The sequence below is a fragment of the Leptopilina heterotoma genome, unplaced genomic scaffold (genome assembly GCF_015476425.1).
Source record: "Leptopilina heterotoma isolate Lh14 unplaced genomic scaffold, ASM1547642v1 Lhet_167, whole genome shotgun sequence".
In the NCBI taxonomy this organism is placed as follows: Eukaryota; Metazoa; Arthropoda; class Insecta; order Hymenoptera; family Figitidae; genus Leptopilina; species Leptopilina heterotoma.
This window is the reverse complement of record NW_025110883.1, coordinates 179,939-197,154: the sequence shown is the minus strand read 5'-3', so window position 1 is coordinate 197,154 and position 17,216 is coordinate 179,939. Positions and strand designations below refer to the sequence as shown.

At 33.1% G+C, this 17,216-nt stretch overlaps 1 protein-coding gene across 1 annotated transcript; it reads right to left on the bottom strand.

The window, feature by feature from the left end:
• Window positions 1–644: 644 nt before the first annotated feature.
• Window positions 645–16,872, bottom strand: LOC122499446. Its single transcript, XM_043607817.1, has 4 exons — window positions 16,545–16,872; window positions 10,090–10,208; window positions 4,344–4,437; window positions 645–1,626 (listed from the first exon to the last, which is right to left on the bottom strand). Exons 3-4 carry the CDS (start codon window positions 4,416–4,418, stop codon window positions 1,459–1,461), a joined length of 243 nt encoding a protein of 80 aa, XP_043463752.1. The 5' UTR covers window positions 4,419–4,437; window positions 10,090–10,208; window positions 16,545–16,872; the 3' UTR covers window positions 645–1,458.
• Window positions 16,873–17,216: the final 344 nt, after the last annotated feature.

Genomic DNA, 17,216 nt, shown 5'->3' with positions numbered 1-17,216 from the left:
TTCCTTACTATATTAATAATAAAATCCTAATTGTTCTCACTTGTTAATTAATTATCGTCAAGTATTTAAAATAAAACTGACAATAATTAATTAATTAATTGTTCAATGTATTTCTTCACTTGTATGATTATTATTACTATTTGACTAGCAAATATTTTTAATGAGTACTTAATGATTATTTAACAAGTATGACCTGATTATTACACTGAGAAAACTGGAGTGTCAAATTCGGAGGTTCAAAAAGTGTATGTTTCCTTTGCTTATGAAGAGAGTTAAATAGTCCTTCTAAAATAAATTTTGAATTGATAATGGAAGTCTACTTGTATATTTATATTCTCTCCCATTATATCTGAGGGTTAAAAGTTGCGCAAAAAATGTGTACGATCTGATGCGCGCGAAATTATTTTTCTGACATTTTATGTATTTAATTTAGGGGTTAGGTTGCCATATTTATTCATTTCGCGCCGGATAAGGAAGGGATTTCTCAAGATGGTTAATTTGTCCCTCTGTTTTAAACTCATTTTCCCTCCAAGAGAAATGGCACGAATATCTGTCAATGGTGTATTTGAACATTTAGATTGTTATCCAATAGCTAACTCTCAAATATCAATGATTTGTCCCTCCAGATGTTTAGTCCAATACTCCAGTTTTCTCAGTGTAGCTAAGTATTTACCAATTGCAATAATAATATTAATTAGGTAATATTGATTTATTATAAAAAAGTAATTATTCTCTAGAAGTTTATTTAATTACTAATAAATTAATTTCTCGCGTGAATCGAATTGAAATAATTGCCAAAAAATATTCAATTCTCGTCTGATGTGTCAGGAATTTTAATGAGATGAACCTTTTTTCTATTTTAATGGAAAGTAATGCAGGATATTAATTATTGATTAAAAATATAATATTACTTGAGCAAGTTTTGCGGGACAAGTTTTCGTCCATCCCTGACTTTAATGAATTCCATTCACTGACAGATTGAATGAAGAGTTTCTGAGGTCTCAATTACAAACTTTTCTCCTATGATTCAATTCTCGTTTCTCATTTGACCCTTTTCACAGATTCATTTCAATTAGGACTTTTGAAGCTTGAAAATAATCTCTTTTTGCCCTCTTGTACAAAAAAAATCCATGTTCTCTATTATAGAAAATTTGAAAAGAAAAAAAGGACTAGAATTTGATTAACAGATTCACCTTAAATCTAATTATCTTCAGGAATTCATTTTAATTGGGAAATAATCGTACTCAGTCTTTCATGTATAAAACGATCGTAAATTGAAGAATTGAATGGTGAATTTGAAAAATGAGTCAAGTTTAATAAATTATAAAAAATGTTACCTAATTTTTCGAGGTAATTTTAATCACATGGATGTAATTATTTTTGAAGAAATATGAAAGAGGCACCCTACGTGTAGTGTTCGTAATTCCCACACTCTGAGAGTGTGGGTGTGGACGGGCACTAGGTGGGATTTGGATCTTCGTAGGCCTTCTCGTAATCGCGTCTTCGAATTACTGCAAAATGTGTCATTTGAAAAGAGTTTGTTTTCTTGCAACCACGTTCCAACGTCCCCGTCATGCTATATCCCATATTGAAGTCGCTGGATGACACATTCGATGTCAGGTACAACTGAAAAAGAAAAATACACCAAATAAATTAGTATCAAAATTGTCAATAACTTTTTAGTTTATAACAGTCGGTTTTTTCTATTCACATTTATCAACAATATAAATGCTCGATATTGTTCTCGAAAATCCAATATAATAATTAACTGGATACATTACTCAAAACCACTAGAGAATTGCGGGTCAGTTCAACATTTAACGCTAACAAACACGCGTTAATGGTATGAAATAGTAATAAATATTCGCCAACAAGGTGGTAAACGTGGGCAGCGTGACACGTTCGAAAAGTTCTTAAACGTTCAGTCGATTAATGTACCACACCACTTTAGTGGGTACACTTATTAGCCGTTTATTACCTGTGGCTTGAATGATAAATAATTGCAGCAAATTGCAATTTTAAAATAATATATTTCAAGAATATACAATCAAAATCTCGACTCTTAATTGAAAACAATTTGTGATTATAACGACAGAAAACTGTTTATACAATAGAAAGCGTATTATATTCCATGTGGACATAGGATTCATTTGATTGAGGCTACGGACATCAAGTTTCTAGATAGTTTTACTATATCAGAACAATATAGTGAAATATTATAAAGCTATAACACGGGCTCTAGTATAAATTTCATTTTTAGAAACTTGTTTAATACTTCTATATTGATTTACGGTAAATATATTTGTAAAAATTAATAATAATAATAATTAATAACATATGTACAATATAATTATATAACAATATTAACAAAGTTTATAATTATAATATATAAACTATTATTAATTTTTAACAATATTAAAGATTTTAAAAGGTGCAATAATTTCATTGAATTTAAAAAAAAATTTCGATTATTCGCTTTCTTCTTTTATACCATATTTTATTTTTAACAAGTCCAGTTATTTATTTGTTATTATTTTAAATTCTAATTAAGAATTTCAACCTATACTACACATCACATTATTAACATAAATCACTTAAATTAAGACGGAAAAATATCGCACGCACGGGGGTTCGAACCCTAGACCTTTGGGACGCAATACGAATACACATACCACACAGCCACGCTGACTTGGAAGATGTGTTGCTTAAAATACCTTTTCAGTTTCGAGACTGCAATTTTTGCCTTTATTTATAATAAATTGTTTGTAAATGGTATATTTAAATCTATATACTTAATAACATTATTAATTACAATATGTAAATAATAATAATATTATAAACATAAAGAAATTACTTGCAGATTATGATTGTGAAGTTTCACTAGGCAGAATTGATCTAGATCTACAATATGAAGTAGTTAATGTAGTGAAACTATACAAATTCTAGACCGTATCCCAATGTAAAGCAGTTGTTGTAGTGAAACTATACAGATTCTAGAACGTATTCCAATGTAAAGCAGTTAATGTAGTGAAACTATACAGAATCTAGACCATTTCGGTATAGTTTTACGTGACTAGCTTTACGAGATGTTTGCGGTAGTTTCTATCTCGTATATAGTTTCACCAGACACTTTTCTGCACGGGTAATGAGATTTATTTCCTTTTATCCAAATTTTAATTCGTTTATCATTTTTTCAAAAATTGTTTACAATTATTGTTTACAATTATGATACAATTTAGACTTATTACTATAATAAATTCGCGGCACTTTTTTGTTTACTTTCGTAATTGTATCAAGGTTTTAATGAGAAGAATTTATGTTCGCTGCATAAATTTTCTTTTTTTAATTTTTTTCTGCAGTTGCGAACGTTCACTTGTTAAACATTGAAGAAGGTGATATTATTTGTTGCTCGCGCCTTAAGCAGCTTATGTTGAGTCTAGTATTTCTTGTAGGTTGTATAGGGACAAAGTTTGCACGTTTAATGGCTTAGGCGAGACTCGATTATGCAAAGACAATCCTCTCCCTCTCTCAAGTTTCTCAAATGTGCAAGAGCCTTCCAAAACATCGAGAAGCTTACCTTCTAGCATATTATGTATCTAAAATAACATTCATCTTATTACTTGTTAATGAAGCTTTGCTTTATTTTCATCTCCTTATGGTCTTGTTGGATGCTTATAAATAAAAAGGTAAATATTTTTCTATTGTTTCATTATTGATTATTTGCTTCGGAGGGAAGAAAAATTAGGAATTTAATAAGCCCGCAAATTGTCACTATGTCTCGAGATATATGTGTGAAATTGAGCGAAATGAAGCTACCAGTGAAAGGTGCGATGGTGTCGAATGTTATTCCAGTAGTATTTGAACTGTTGAAAATTTCCTCTGCCGCCGTGTACTTGTATAAATTTGTCTACATGCATGTGCAAATTCTAAGGACGTTTCCAAATGCTAAAGTGTATGCCATTGTGTGTCGTCAAGGAAGCCGTATATCGGTGATACAGGATTTTACGAGGACACTGAAACGCAAAATGTCGCGCCTCTGTGTTGTGTCACATTCCTGCGCGACAAATGGACCACGAGTATGTGTGAGAGAAACCGGAGCGAATTTCGCAACAGTGACGTGTGGGAGTTGTGACTGCGATGTACATACAACCGTAGGAAGTGGCTTTCATGTAGGATTTTTGAGTAGTACATGCACCCGTCCTGTCTTCTACTTTACTACGTACTTGTTTCATTTGCTCGACACTTGCATTTTATTTGTCATTTATTTTCTAGAAAACATCTCTAAACTCTAAATCACTTTTGCCTTCTGTCATATTATTGAAAGCAAAATGTTGAATAAATACCTTGAAATCAGGATCAGTAGTCATTCGCTTGAAGGATCCAATAATATACAAAGTACCAGTTCCTGTGTCCACCATTTTTGCCTGCGTGCTGTACCTATACAAATAAATGATTCCATTTTAAGAATCTGATTTTATTTATTTCATTAAAATTTCAAGTATTAAAATAACCACTTTAAAAAGAAGACATCTATTTTAAAGATATGTACTTTGGCAGTCACTTTTAAGTTGTTTCGAAAAAGTTAGCAAAAGAATCTTAAAATGCACTGACAGGAATGGAAAAATAAGATGTTTTAAAAGTGACTACCAAAGTATCTTGAAATATAAGATGCCTTCTTTACGCAGTGTTGTGATCACAAGTAAACACTGAGAGAAAATTGTACTTTATTTATAATATTCCTAAACGACAGAGAAAAACTCTTTTCTAGAAACAACTCGAGAACTGCAAGCAAATTGTAAATTTATTGGCGTTCGAGCCAGATTGCAACTGGACAACTAGAGTCTTACCCTGACCCTCCAACGTCATTTGACGCTATTGGTGCCCCTCGAAATAAGCATTCCGTTGCAGTGTTCCCTTCTCACTTGAGCTTTCGGAGCCACACATGTACACTGGAATAATGCTAAGTACATATTGCAGTGTTGGTGGATGTTTGAGTACACAAGAGAGATGATCGCTTTTCACCCTCAACCCCGCGCGGCTAGGCTCTTCAACTATCGCTCCCTCTAAAACCATAAACCCTCTGAAAGCCTCACTCTCGTTGTCGTGGCAGCCCTCAACGCGGTAGTCAACTTACCCCTAGAAAATTTACCCTCTCACGAGTCGCTTGCCACTGCTTGCCACTGCTTGCCACCAGCGTTAAATCATTATGTGCAGTGCTATATTCCGACCGCCGCCAGACAAAGAGACATCTAACGAAGTGATCATTTTTTATGAGTTCATCTCTAATCCACTTTTGAAACCTTTAATTATTCAATTCTCTCATATTGCATGACTGGAAAATAGATTCCGAAATCGACATTCAATCGTACGTACATCTATTAGTTTCGCGTTGCTCCTCATTCTCGAGGACGACGTAACAACCGATTCGAGGGATTAACTTTGCAGTTGAGTAATGTAGAACGGCAGTTGCTTTAAAATTTTAATGAAAGGAATCCTCGCATAAAAGCGTATGCAGGATAACCCCATTACTCCTACAACTATTCCGTATGTATAGGAACGCAGCACTTTAACGTTGCATAAAATTAACTGACAGAAAAAGCGGGTTAACAACCGCGCAAGCCTGTGCCAGACCAAAATTATCCGTTACTTTTAACTCGTTGCAAAAAAACTCTACACAAACTTGTAAATGCGCATTTAATTTTTTAAAGTAAAGGAAATAAAATAAATACTAAAAAATGTTTTAAAATATTATATAATGTATTAACTTGACGTAGAAGGGCACGACTCACGTAGCGTTGCGATGGTCGCGTTTATGGATAAAAAAGGTTAACCACCGAATTTTCCTCTTTTGTTGAAAGGGTTTTTGCAATACAGCCAATATCGCTCTCTTTTTCTTTGACCGGCGGGCAAAGATTGTCCTTTATTGCTTTCTTTCGACCGAACGAAGGAGAGTACTCCCAACCAATTGACATGACCTGATAGGTACGAAATTGCGATATCCATGGTTGTTAGTATTCTTTTACGATTCGACAAAATAAATAGTTCTTTCGGGGGTGAAAACTGTGATTGTCACGGTAGAAAAGCAAATTTACTTTTAAGCAATTTGAATTTCGAATAAACCGTTGCCGAAATACTTGAATTGCAATTAGATATTTTGCTAGTTGCCCTTTGCTGAAAGAAATTTCCTCATTTTGTTCGTAAAGAACAAAGAAGAGAATAGAATAATAAAAAGTCGACAACATTTTCGGAGAAGTGACAAGAGATTGAGGAGAGGAAGTCGTGTTATATAGCGGATTTCCCTCAAAGACTGAAAGAAGGGCTTATTTCGAAGCGACTCCGCCGTTTCAAAACCAACGATGATCATTAAAAGTTTAAGCGTCCCCTCTATTCAAGTGCGGATTCAACGGCCGATTTAAATTCCACTATGGCCGGTGGTGCTGGGTGCCATTGACTTTCTGCTCTCGTCAAAGTTGCCGAGAGAAAACAGAGAGTAGAGAGAGTAGAGAGGCTGAATAAAGCTCCTCGTAAATTTTACGTTTCGTCCCTATATCGATCACTCGGATTATCCACTGTCTACCTTTTAAATTCCTCTGTCTTATTTTTACGGCCCGTAAAAGTCCTGTGCGTCCCTCTTTTAAAACTCGAATTTCATTTTACAATAAAAAATATTATTAATCAGTGCAATGTGTAATAGTTTAACTGTTTAAAATACAGAAAGTATGCACATTCCTTGAAACTGACAATTTTTCAACTTGAAAATAATCCAAATTTATCCTAGAATAAAGTAAATTCAAAATTAAATTGTGCTGCCAATAAAAGAGTATTCAATTAAAAATGACTGTCAACAACGGTCTGCTTTTTTTCATTTAAACCTCGTTTCGCATGCACTGTAAAATTCAGCTTCATTTCGTAAAACTTGTAAAGCTCGTCACGTGACGAAAATATAATCCAAGTGGGTAAAGTGATTATTTGCACTTTTATGCAAAAACTTGCCCCCTCTCCTTTGTGTGAATTACAAAATTAATATACTGTTGGTTCAATTGTAAAAGCAGGGAAGAGAAAAAGAGGAAAAAGAAAGAATACAAGTATGACGAACGAATCCCAATTTTCCATGTAGCACGTGGAAAAATTCTACTCACTTTGCTCGAATGTGTTGAGCATAATAAAAATGTGTGAGGTATGACGTGATATTTCTTTTTCCCAAGAGCACGAGCTTTTCACTAGAAAGAATTTTACACGGCTCGAACACTTTTCGCAGCTGAAAAAAAAATACAATGCTCTCTCTCTCTCTCTCTCTCTCTCTCTCTCTCTCTCTCTCTCTCTCTCTCTGAAAGTCATACAATCGACTCTACGAGTCTGCAGCTGTAAAATAATCCAATTTAAAATTTGTGGTATTCGTAATCGTTGCACTCAGTTTGAACCTATAGTTTCCTTTCAGTTTTCAAAGGTTTGTGTATTTTATTAATTTTTATTTGAAATATTTGTAATTTCACTACACCTACTATAATAATTTAAAAAAATTTGTCTAGGAGATGAAAATAAATAAATAAAGGTGAAATTATTGAAACAATAATCGTAGTAACAAGTATAATGAAAATGTCCATTGACATTATTTCTAAATGATATATATATATATATATATATTTTTAATTAAGTTAGTCAGGGGGATAAATCTGAAAATAGAAGGCTATGCTTTTGATGTTTGAGAGAGCGCTTTCATAAAAATTCAGCCCCGAAGTGGTTCCTCTACGTGACTCGTTAGCATTGCGGCACCCTTCACTGTTTTTAACTCCTCTAAAATCAAGTCGCGACTACAGAGCGCTTTTCAAAATAATAGCAAAAGCTGGAATTTAAACGTGCACGCACAAGTAATAAAGGTTTCATTTACATTCATTGCCGGTAAATTTTTAATGAAATAATTTTTGTTCAACAGTGTAATGATTGAACGAAACTATTTTCAAATCTAAACATTCCTTTCGTATAACGTGTTGCACTATTATGAAATTAGAGAAAATCCCGGCAAAGAAAATTGAAGTAATGAAAATCTTGATAAAGCAAGAAAATAAGCACTCTCGCCATTATTCTGTGGGAATCTAGTAAATTTTGAAAAGGTCAGACACAAATTCTCTAATATTCGTAGCGCTCGCATGGAAGCAATAAAGTCTCGAGGATATTATCTTTGCTCAGCCACTACCGAAAGAATGGTAGTGGCTGTTGAAGCGATTTTAGTTGGAAATAGTGGAGAAGATCTGGAGTATTCTCCGGCTTCGTTCACAATTCCAATGGACATTGCATGGAATTCGGGGATCTCTATTGCAAATCCCTTTTGCCATGAACGAGAAATGGAAGTGGGGTGGGCGGAGGAGAAACGTGGTTCCCTTCGGTAAACTGAGTTCAGTGCTACGTAAACCCTCGTGGGGTTTGTCTGCAAGATGAAGAACAAGGACAAAGGCGAATCAGGAGAGAGGAAATGAGCTCGATAGATGACTCTTGCAAACACAGACAGTGTTTGGATGGACTTGCTCATATGCTGTGGACTTGGCTCCCCCGGGGCCAACTTTTGAATATGCGAGCTGGACCGACACAAAGAGATACCAAGAGTGGTATCAAGTCAAGAGTGACTTGAATATCTTGATAATCTTGAATTCATTTTTCTTTAATAAAGGCGCATCTTTCAATCCACTAGCGAATGTTCTGCTGCTGTACGAGAATTAAAACAAATTACTAAACTTGGGAAAAAACAGTTTTCTTTCATTCTTTCTTTAAGAATAAATTCACTTTTCTTACGGAAGAACATTGAACGGTATAATTTTTATAACTTTGTCTCATTATGATTCCCAGAAGTACTTGGAAAAAATCTCCTATTTTAAAGAGTCTTTAAAGCTCGTCTTTCCACTCTTCCATTGTATACACTCACTTCTTCAAGAGCGAGCTCTCTCCCTTTAAGCTTTCAAGTAGAGCTTATAATGCAAGAACTTGTACTTAACTGAATAAGATGGAATTTTACAAAGTTTGGATGAAAATAATTGGTCAAAGTTTTTATCCTCGATCCAATTCCCACTCATTTTTCAAAAACTTGCAATTTTATTATAACAACAAAATGTGTATAATAATACGCAGAAAAATTTAATATCTCTTCATATTTTATGCATAATATATAATAATTATTCTTTAAATATTAATATAAGAGATATTTGGGAAATAAAAATATATTCTTAAAAGAAGCATTACTTATTTCCAGAATATTATAGGTATGGGTTCGCATTTTATTTTACGTTCACTTGCAAGTTTCCATCTAATTTTTGAGACTGTACATTAAGAAGCTCGTGCGAAACCAACCTGATTGCCTCAAAGAGAAAGAAATGGAACCCCATTTTTCATTGTACTCCAATTACCTCGGAAGGGACAGAAATACAAATTATTAGAATTTACAGATACCAATTTAGAAATGTAAAATTGAATGTTGCACAAATGCATTCTAAATGTAAAATACATTGAATGCGCGTATGAATATTTCCATGCAAATGCAAAAGACATTTGCTATCAGTTCTGAAAACATAATTTAAACAAGTGCTTCCTTTTAGGAAGGGAGAATTATTTTTGCCATGGCAAATTCCTATGCAAGTTATAGTGGGACAATTACCTCATTGCAAGGATATGTAAGTATCCTGTGTGTTTGTGTATACATTTGTTGGAGTGAAGTGCCTGGAAACTCATTGCGGTGAACAACGCAAAGGCTACGAAGGCTACAGAAATTCTAATCAGCTAGCTGCAAACTGAAACATTATCAGAGAGAAAGAGAGACAGAAAGAGAAGGTGGATGACTGCCTCAAGCCTGAAGCATTATAACAGGAAATGTTCTCTTCCATAGTGAGCTCTTGCGTCTGACCCCATTATATTCTCGAGACTCCATTATCTCGGCGAAAAATTTCTTTTATTTTTATGGTAATTATTACTGTCTCAATTATTACACTTATTCCAATTAATAACTTTTCATCTTATTACTTTTTACTAGGTTGTAAACATTACTCTATGAAAGCCAACTCATCATTTTGAATTAGAAATTTAGAATTGAGACAAAGGACTCACCTTCTCGTTCCTGCAACTTCGACTACTTTGCACCGACTTCGACTCCACCAAAATGGCGTCAAGGTCCAATAGGAACTACTTGCACTTCTCGCCCAGCCTTCTTCTGGAAATAAAAGGACCTGCAACAATAAATAAATTAAATTCAACTTTTCTTATTCTAGATAGTTGTCAAATTGGGCACAAAATTAATTATTTAGTTTATAGAGTCGGACAAAACAAGTGCGAGACTGTCGCTTGGTTTATAAGGCCTCCACTCTCTGCGACCGGGAAGAGAGAAAAGGTCGATAAGATAATCCCCGAGGAATCCTGTGTGAGCAACCGCGCTCTCGAAAAATAAAATGCATAACTTGCGAAAAGAAAAGGATCTGTTTGTTTCGCACGATAGTAAGAGTTAGGGAATGAATATTTTGTTCTCGCCATTCTGTCACAAGTCACAACAAGAAAGCTTCTCACCTCCTTCCCTACATTTTTAACATGCTGCAACATGCATTTCCCGACTCGAGAAATTTCAATCGTTTCATCGAATTTTACATACTTACTCGAAATCGCTTTCAAAGGATGACAATATTTTTCAATTGACAACTATTTTCAATATTAAATGCAGTTTTGCTGCAGCACTTGGTAAAAGTCAGTTTCAGACAGACTGTAATTTTTATTTTAATGCTCGGAAAAACTAGTTGTTTAAAGTTTACTTGACTTTGAGCCTTGCCACCTTCTCGAGGCAATAAATAAATATTTATTGTATTGATTCAAATTTACAAATAAATAAAATATAAAGCAACATAATAGTAATGTACAAAAAGGTCGATGCTTTTTATTATCACTTGAAAAGCACCCTTACTACTGTCTTCAATTTACAAAACTTTCAAACGTAAACTGTTTCCTCAGTTTTAAAAATTTACGATCCAAGTGAAACGCTCTTAAATAAGAAAAAAAAAACGTTTTGAAAATGTGAAAAGTACCATCGGTTTTTATTACCGAGTGCGCGCGAACCTTTTTCATGTTATTATTTTATTCTCTCATAAAACTCTTTTTCTCTCTAGTACTGGATTTTTCATCGATTCGAAATTTTTAATCGTTTTAATAAACAAAAATTTACGCACAAACTCCCATTAGCTGTTTTAGCTTTGTCGACCGTTACCTGCGGATTAAATTGTAAATTCAATATATATAATTTTGCGTTCGCCCACCCTTCCTCGACCCATTTATGAGGGATTTCGGTCAAAACATATTACAATTTACCTCGAATATTATTATTTCAATATAAATTGGAATTTTTCATTATTTAAAATCCAATACATGTTGATGATACATTTTTGAAAGTACATTTGATAATTTCCATTAAAAAAAAGACAATTTAATTGAAATATAAATTGAAGACCGTGATGAAAAAGTTACCTATAATAAAATCTATTTTTTTTCAAGAAAATTTTTAAACTAACAAACAAATAAGATTTGATGGGGCACTTTTATGTCTAGGGAGAATGAATTTTTTCCTTTGTTTATTTTCATTTTACGCTGACACACACGTTGACATTTTTTGTTTCGAAAACAAAAGTAAATGTGGGCAAATATGTCTCGTGTTTCCACGAAATTTTCTTGACAAATTTCGTAATCTACCTGTTTACCGTTAAATTCTCTGGTGGCGAAATTAAATTTAGAGACTCTTCTCTTTATATGGTTGTTATTTTATAGAAAATTTGACTTTAAATTTAGAAAAATGGTAAAAAAATGAAACAATAAGGATTCATTCAGGAAGAGAAAAATTATTTCCGTAAAATGATTTTTACTGGAAATTTAAATCATCTTTTAACAAATGAAATGATAATTTTATAATTATTGATTACACTCATGGAAAACTAAAATGCCTTATGTAATGTGTAAATATAAGAATGTAAAATAATTTAAATATGGAAATTTGATAAATAAAGTTTTTACTAAATTAATTCTCTTCTCAGTATGGGTAAACATATAATAATTTTGTGAATTTTGTTATTGTATTTGGTGGAGTATTATAATCATACACACTTCATATATAATTTTATAATGATTCGACGCAAATATTCATTTAACAGTAGTAAAAATGTTATCAACTTTTTTCATTAAACTGTGAAATGAATTTGATAGGATATTTTACATTGCGAAAATGAAACTAATGTATGTATATCGTTTGCAAATGAAATTGATAAATTGATATGAAATTGGGAATTCGAAATTGAGTGGATTCTGAAAATATGATTAAAAGGTGAAATAAGGTAAAACTGCTTGGAAAATCATATACATAATAAAGTTATAATGAAACGTAATTCCACCAGTGGGCAAATATGATAATTATGAAAATTAAACAATTCAAATTAGCAAAAAGAATTTCCATTTTATGTAGCTGAATTCTCTCTCTATTAAATAATTAATTAATTAATTAATTAATTAATTAATTAATTAATTTCGGCTCTATTACTTCAAACAATGTACATACATAGGTACATATACATATATATATTCATATGATTAGTAGAGTTAACATGGAAATTAAAAATATTAATCATACTTCATCATTCATGAAGTTGATTGTATTACGACAAGTCATTTTTTAGGTACGTACCACCTTTCTTGGGTTTTCTTAAATAAAATCCAAGTCTATGATTATCTCCAAATAAAAGGAATATCACTTTTTCTTGTAAAAATAAATTTCAGCTGCTTGAAAAATGAATTTTCCTTTTGCATAATTTTTGGATGAAGAAGAAACAATTTCCTTGAAAATTTAATGAAAGGAAAGGAAAGGAAAGAGAAGGAAAATGAAATATGAAGACAAGAATGAAGGTGGGAGGAAATTTCCTTGGAGATGCAAGTTTAGTTGTGTACTCTAAAGACTAAATTCTAAAATGAGGAGCCGGAGGCAGTAAGTGAAAATAATTAGGGGATTACCCACTTCATCCTGGTTGAACTTTGTGCCTTGCAATTACGAATATTGCAGATTTGCAGTCAAGTGCGCACTGCAGAACATAAATTTTACTCTTTAAATTCTATAGATTAGATGGAAACGAGAAAGTTTTCGTTAAAATATATACTCGTACAAGGCACAACAAGTTTGTATATATACGGTTCCTCCTCCACTAAATCCACTGCAAGACAACGAAAACTTGCAAATATTTTCACTCGGCAATGTTTATTATTATTATTAAAACAATTGTTTACGAGTAAAATAATAATTAATTCACATTGGACTTGTTGTTTTCTTTTTCGCATTACATGCGAGTTTGCCTTTTTTCATTCAATCGGTAAAAAAGGTTGAGCTCTTTCCAGTCCTGTTTTTGTTATTTGATGTATAAAAAGATGGAAGAGTGAATGTGACGAGGACGCTAGGAAAAAGTTTAAATCCGCTACGAACTCAATCATTCTGATTAACGTGTCAGTAACGATGTTTCAGTCTTGATTAAGGGGTAAACCCTGCTTCAATGGAATTTGTGTAATGAATGTCGATGTAAAGAATTCGATTTGCAACCTGACAAATTGAGAGACCCCGCACTGTGAAATTTTCTAATAAAAAAACATCATTAGACAAGTTGATTTAGATTAACGTACAAATTTTCAGAAACTTTTACAAAGTCACTCACATATCACTATTTTGGCCAATGAAGAATCCGGTGGAAACGGAAAACATTAAGAAGAAGAAAAAATAAACACTCGTGCAAATAAACCACGTGCTTTCACATTATACATATATCCGAGTTTATAAAGCGCCTTGGGCAATTTCGCTTCCGGAATTTTAATGAGTAATAATATAATTTCCGGAGACTATAATTAAGAGAGACACGACTAAAGGGAACGAGTGGCGAGAGACTATGATGCCTCGACCATGCGTGAGATCCAATCAATGCCCTTTAACTCGATCAAAATGCGACACTTGATTGCTGTTTGTGTCTGTGCAGCTCCTCGTTACACTTTGATCAAATTCAATTCAATTTCTCCCAAAAACGTTAATCCATCCTCATTGGCCGCACCAGTAACTGAATCGGGATTATTTTAAAACTACCATTCTAAAATAATATCATACGTTTGAAGGGATTCAAAAAAAGCTTTATTAATCTTCATATTTGTATAATAAGGATTGAATTTCCTTTAAACATTTCGAAAAAGACTCTATTCTAAATTTCAAGAAACCTTCTTGAGTCCTATTTCAAATTCCCAATTGAATTGTAGGTGCAAATAATGTCGACCTCGACTATCATTTATAAATCGCTATCGCAACTAGAATTAATTACAACAATCATTGTTAATAGGACCTGAAAAAGACTAAAATCTTTTAGCAACTATGTTACTGCTTGTAAAATATTTACAAAAGAAGAGAGGGAGAGAAGGTCTATTAGTCTATTACCTATATGAGACAGGGGAAAAATGGATTTCATTGTGTAAACTATTAATAAGAATTTACGGTTGACGGAGGATTAAATATGTAAGACGATCGGATTATGGAAAGAGAAATTTTAGTATCCTAAATATAGAAAAAAATAAGTTGGGGTTAGATATGAAGAGGGTGAGGAGGAGCCAAAGCAAAACACCCTTCTTGAATCTATCTGCTTAGCATTCTGTGAGCAAACAGCAGTGTGGGTGGTGAGGGAATGTGGGAGAATTCACGAGAACAATTTTGCATTCAGCCATCGGACTCGAAACTGTAGCTAGATGTTACACGTGGTTTTGCCCAGGAACCTGCCATTGTTTTCAAAAGATTTCTGTATGATAAGAGAACATTCAGTTTAAATTCATAGAACGAAACGTTTCATATTTTTAAACTTCTTCTTCTTCTTCTTCTTCTTCTTCTTCTTCTTCTTATCATTATTATTTCTGTTTTACAAAAATCCTTCATTCTACATGTCAAAGTGTGTCTTGTTTCATCTTGAAAAAATATATACCTTTATCCTTTTGTTCTTGTTTGAGGATTATTTGCATTTTAAAAAATAGAGATTCCATTGTTAAAAGAACTCAACTATAATTGAATTTTGTAAGATTATTGCAAGAGAATATCAAGGATTCCAATAGAGAATTTAGTTGTGAAAGTTTCAAAATTACATGTCGAAATTGGAATGCGTTTAATTTGCAATACCAAAAATTCTCCAACATTTTCATTTTGAGTGAGTTTCATTTTTAAATTCTATAGAAAACTCTGGAAAATTGCAAAAAACTAATTTTTAAAAGTTTCTGAATTTTCAGTGTTTTTAAAATTTTAATTATACTATGTAGAAAGTTTATAAAATTACAAAGGTATAATACCGCAACCATCGAAAATGACAAAGTTAAGTTTTAGTACAACAAGTTTTTAAAAATCTTTGCGATTATTTTTGTTTTGAAAAAATGTATTCGTAATGCATTTGGCCTTTATTGCAACAAGAGCAGAGAATCCATTGAGATAAATGGTGGAGGTAAAGTAGTTGTTGAATTGAAACGGATTTTCGGATTAACTCTCGCGCACTCTTAATTTTCTTAGGATACTTTGTAAATTTGAAAAAGTCTTTCACCTCAAAAGCTTCTTTTTGTTTCTTTTGGCCCATAAAATGCAGTGAATTACTTTTAGCGGGATGCATTAGCACTTTCGCGGTGGAAAATTATTCGAGCGAAGACTTTTTACGTTGAAATAGAAATTTTTTATCAACCTTATTTTTATATATATATATATATAGAAATGCGCGCGTTTCGATTAATATTTTCAAGCGAAAGAGGTTAGAGAATTTCAGGTGCAATATATAAATTCTGTGGTAATAAAAGGGAGCAATATAAGAGCAAAAATAGTGCGATGAGAATGGGAGGAATAGTGGATGTTGGCCCAATGGACCGAACGCGAACCAAGAGATTATCGGATTAACCGCTATATGCCTATATTCTAAACCCACACCAATAGACAATGGAATTGTGGAGCGCACAGTTTGTGTATGAATAGCTCGCGAGCCATCATTCACTCCCCTCTCAAAACGCACCAATGATCGCGCGATTCCGAACCGGATTTTCCTAAATTAAGGCCGGCATGATGGTCGCTGACTCTCATCCTGGGGCCAGTAAAACAATTGTTTCAACTCTTTCTCATGACATCCAAGTGCCCTATCGTCCCTCATTCATTCCTCTCTTTACTTGAACGCAAAGCTCGTCTGAAGGTCTTTTGGCAACAAATTTCGTATTGAATTGACAATGCGTGATTAATTAAAGGCGATTTGTCATGACTATGCGTGACCTTTAGGGTGAAATTGAGAATGGGTGGAGAGCGCCTTGCATGATAATTCGCAGTCCTAAATCTTACAATGATTTGAGGATTGTAGGTGCTTTGCTACATGGTTTGTAGGATCCGTTTATCTATATTATGTCGATCGAAGGGATATCTCTCTCATATAATTATAAACACAAACTTGAGCAGTCATTTAGGTATTTAACACGGTATTTATTAATTTTTTTATTTATGTTTCACTTACTCATTATTCACGTTTGCCATCTCGATGTTCTATTCTCACTGGAAGAGTATTTCAGTTGGATGTTTTCCTGTGGAAATCCTCTCTCGCGAGTGTTACTTTTCACCATAACTGTTTTAGGTTTGAATCAGCGGAAATTACTTGGCCAACGAGGAAAATATCAACCACGCGGAAAGTCCAGGGCGCGTTTAATATAAACGATTTTATGCCATTTCGCACTTCACTTCTCTCGCAAAATCGAGTGGGAGATAATCCCTACGAGAATATAGTATATTCCAGATATCTATTTTAAAACTTTTCCTCTACGGACAGAGAATTTCTAATAATACATTTTTTCAAATATTGCTTCTACATTAGAATATAGCAAAATTAATCTACCATTAGAAGAAACATTAATTATTATCTGAAAACTACAATTTTTGAACGGAACATTTGTGGAAAGTATCATGCCTTTTTGAATTTAACAAAATTTCTCTTGATCGTCATTTTTTTTAATTAAACTGCAATTAAATTCAAGTGTGAAAGCTGAAAAACATTATAAAGTGTCAATAATGCATGTACTGCAAAAGCTCAAATTGAGATTTTAATTTCGAGGCAAAAAAATAATTGTTCGTACGAAATGAGTTTTTCCCTCGGTCGAGGACTTGTCAGCGTCATTAATTTGTGCAAAGGAAA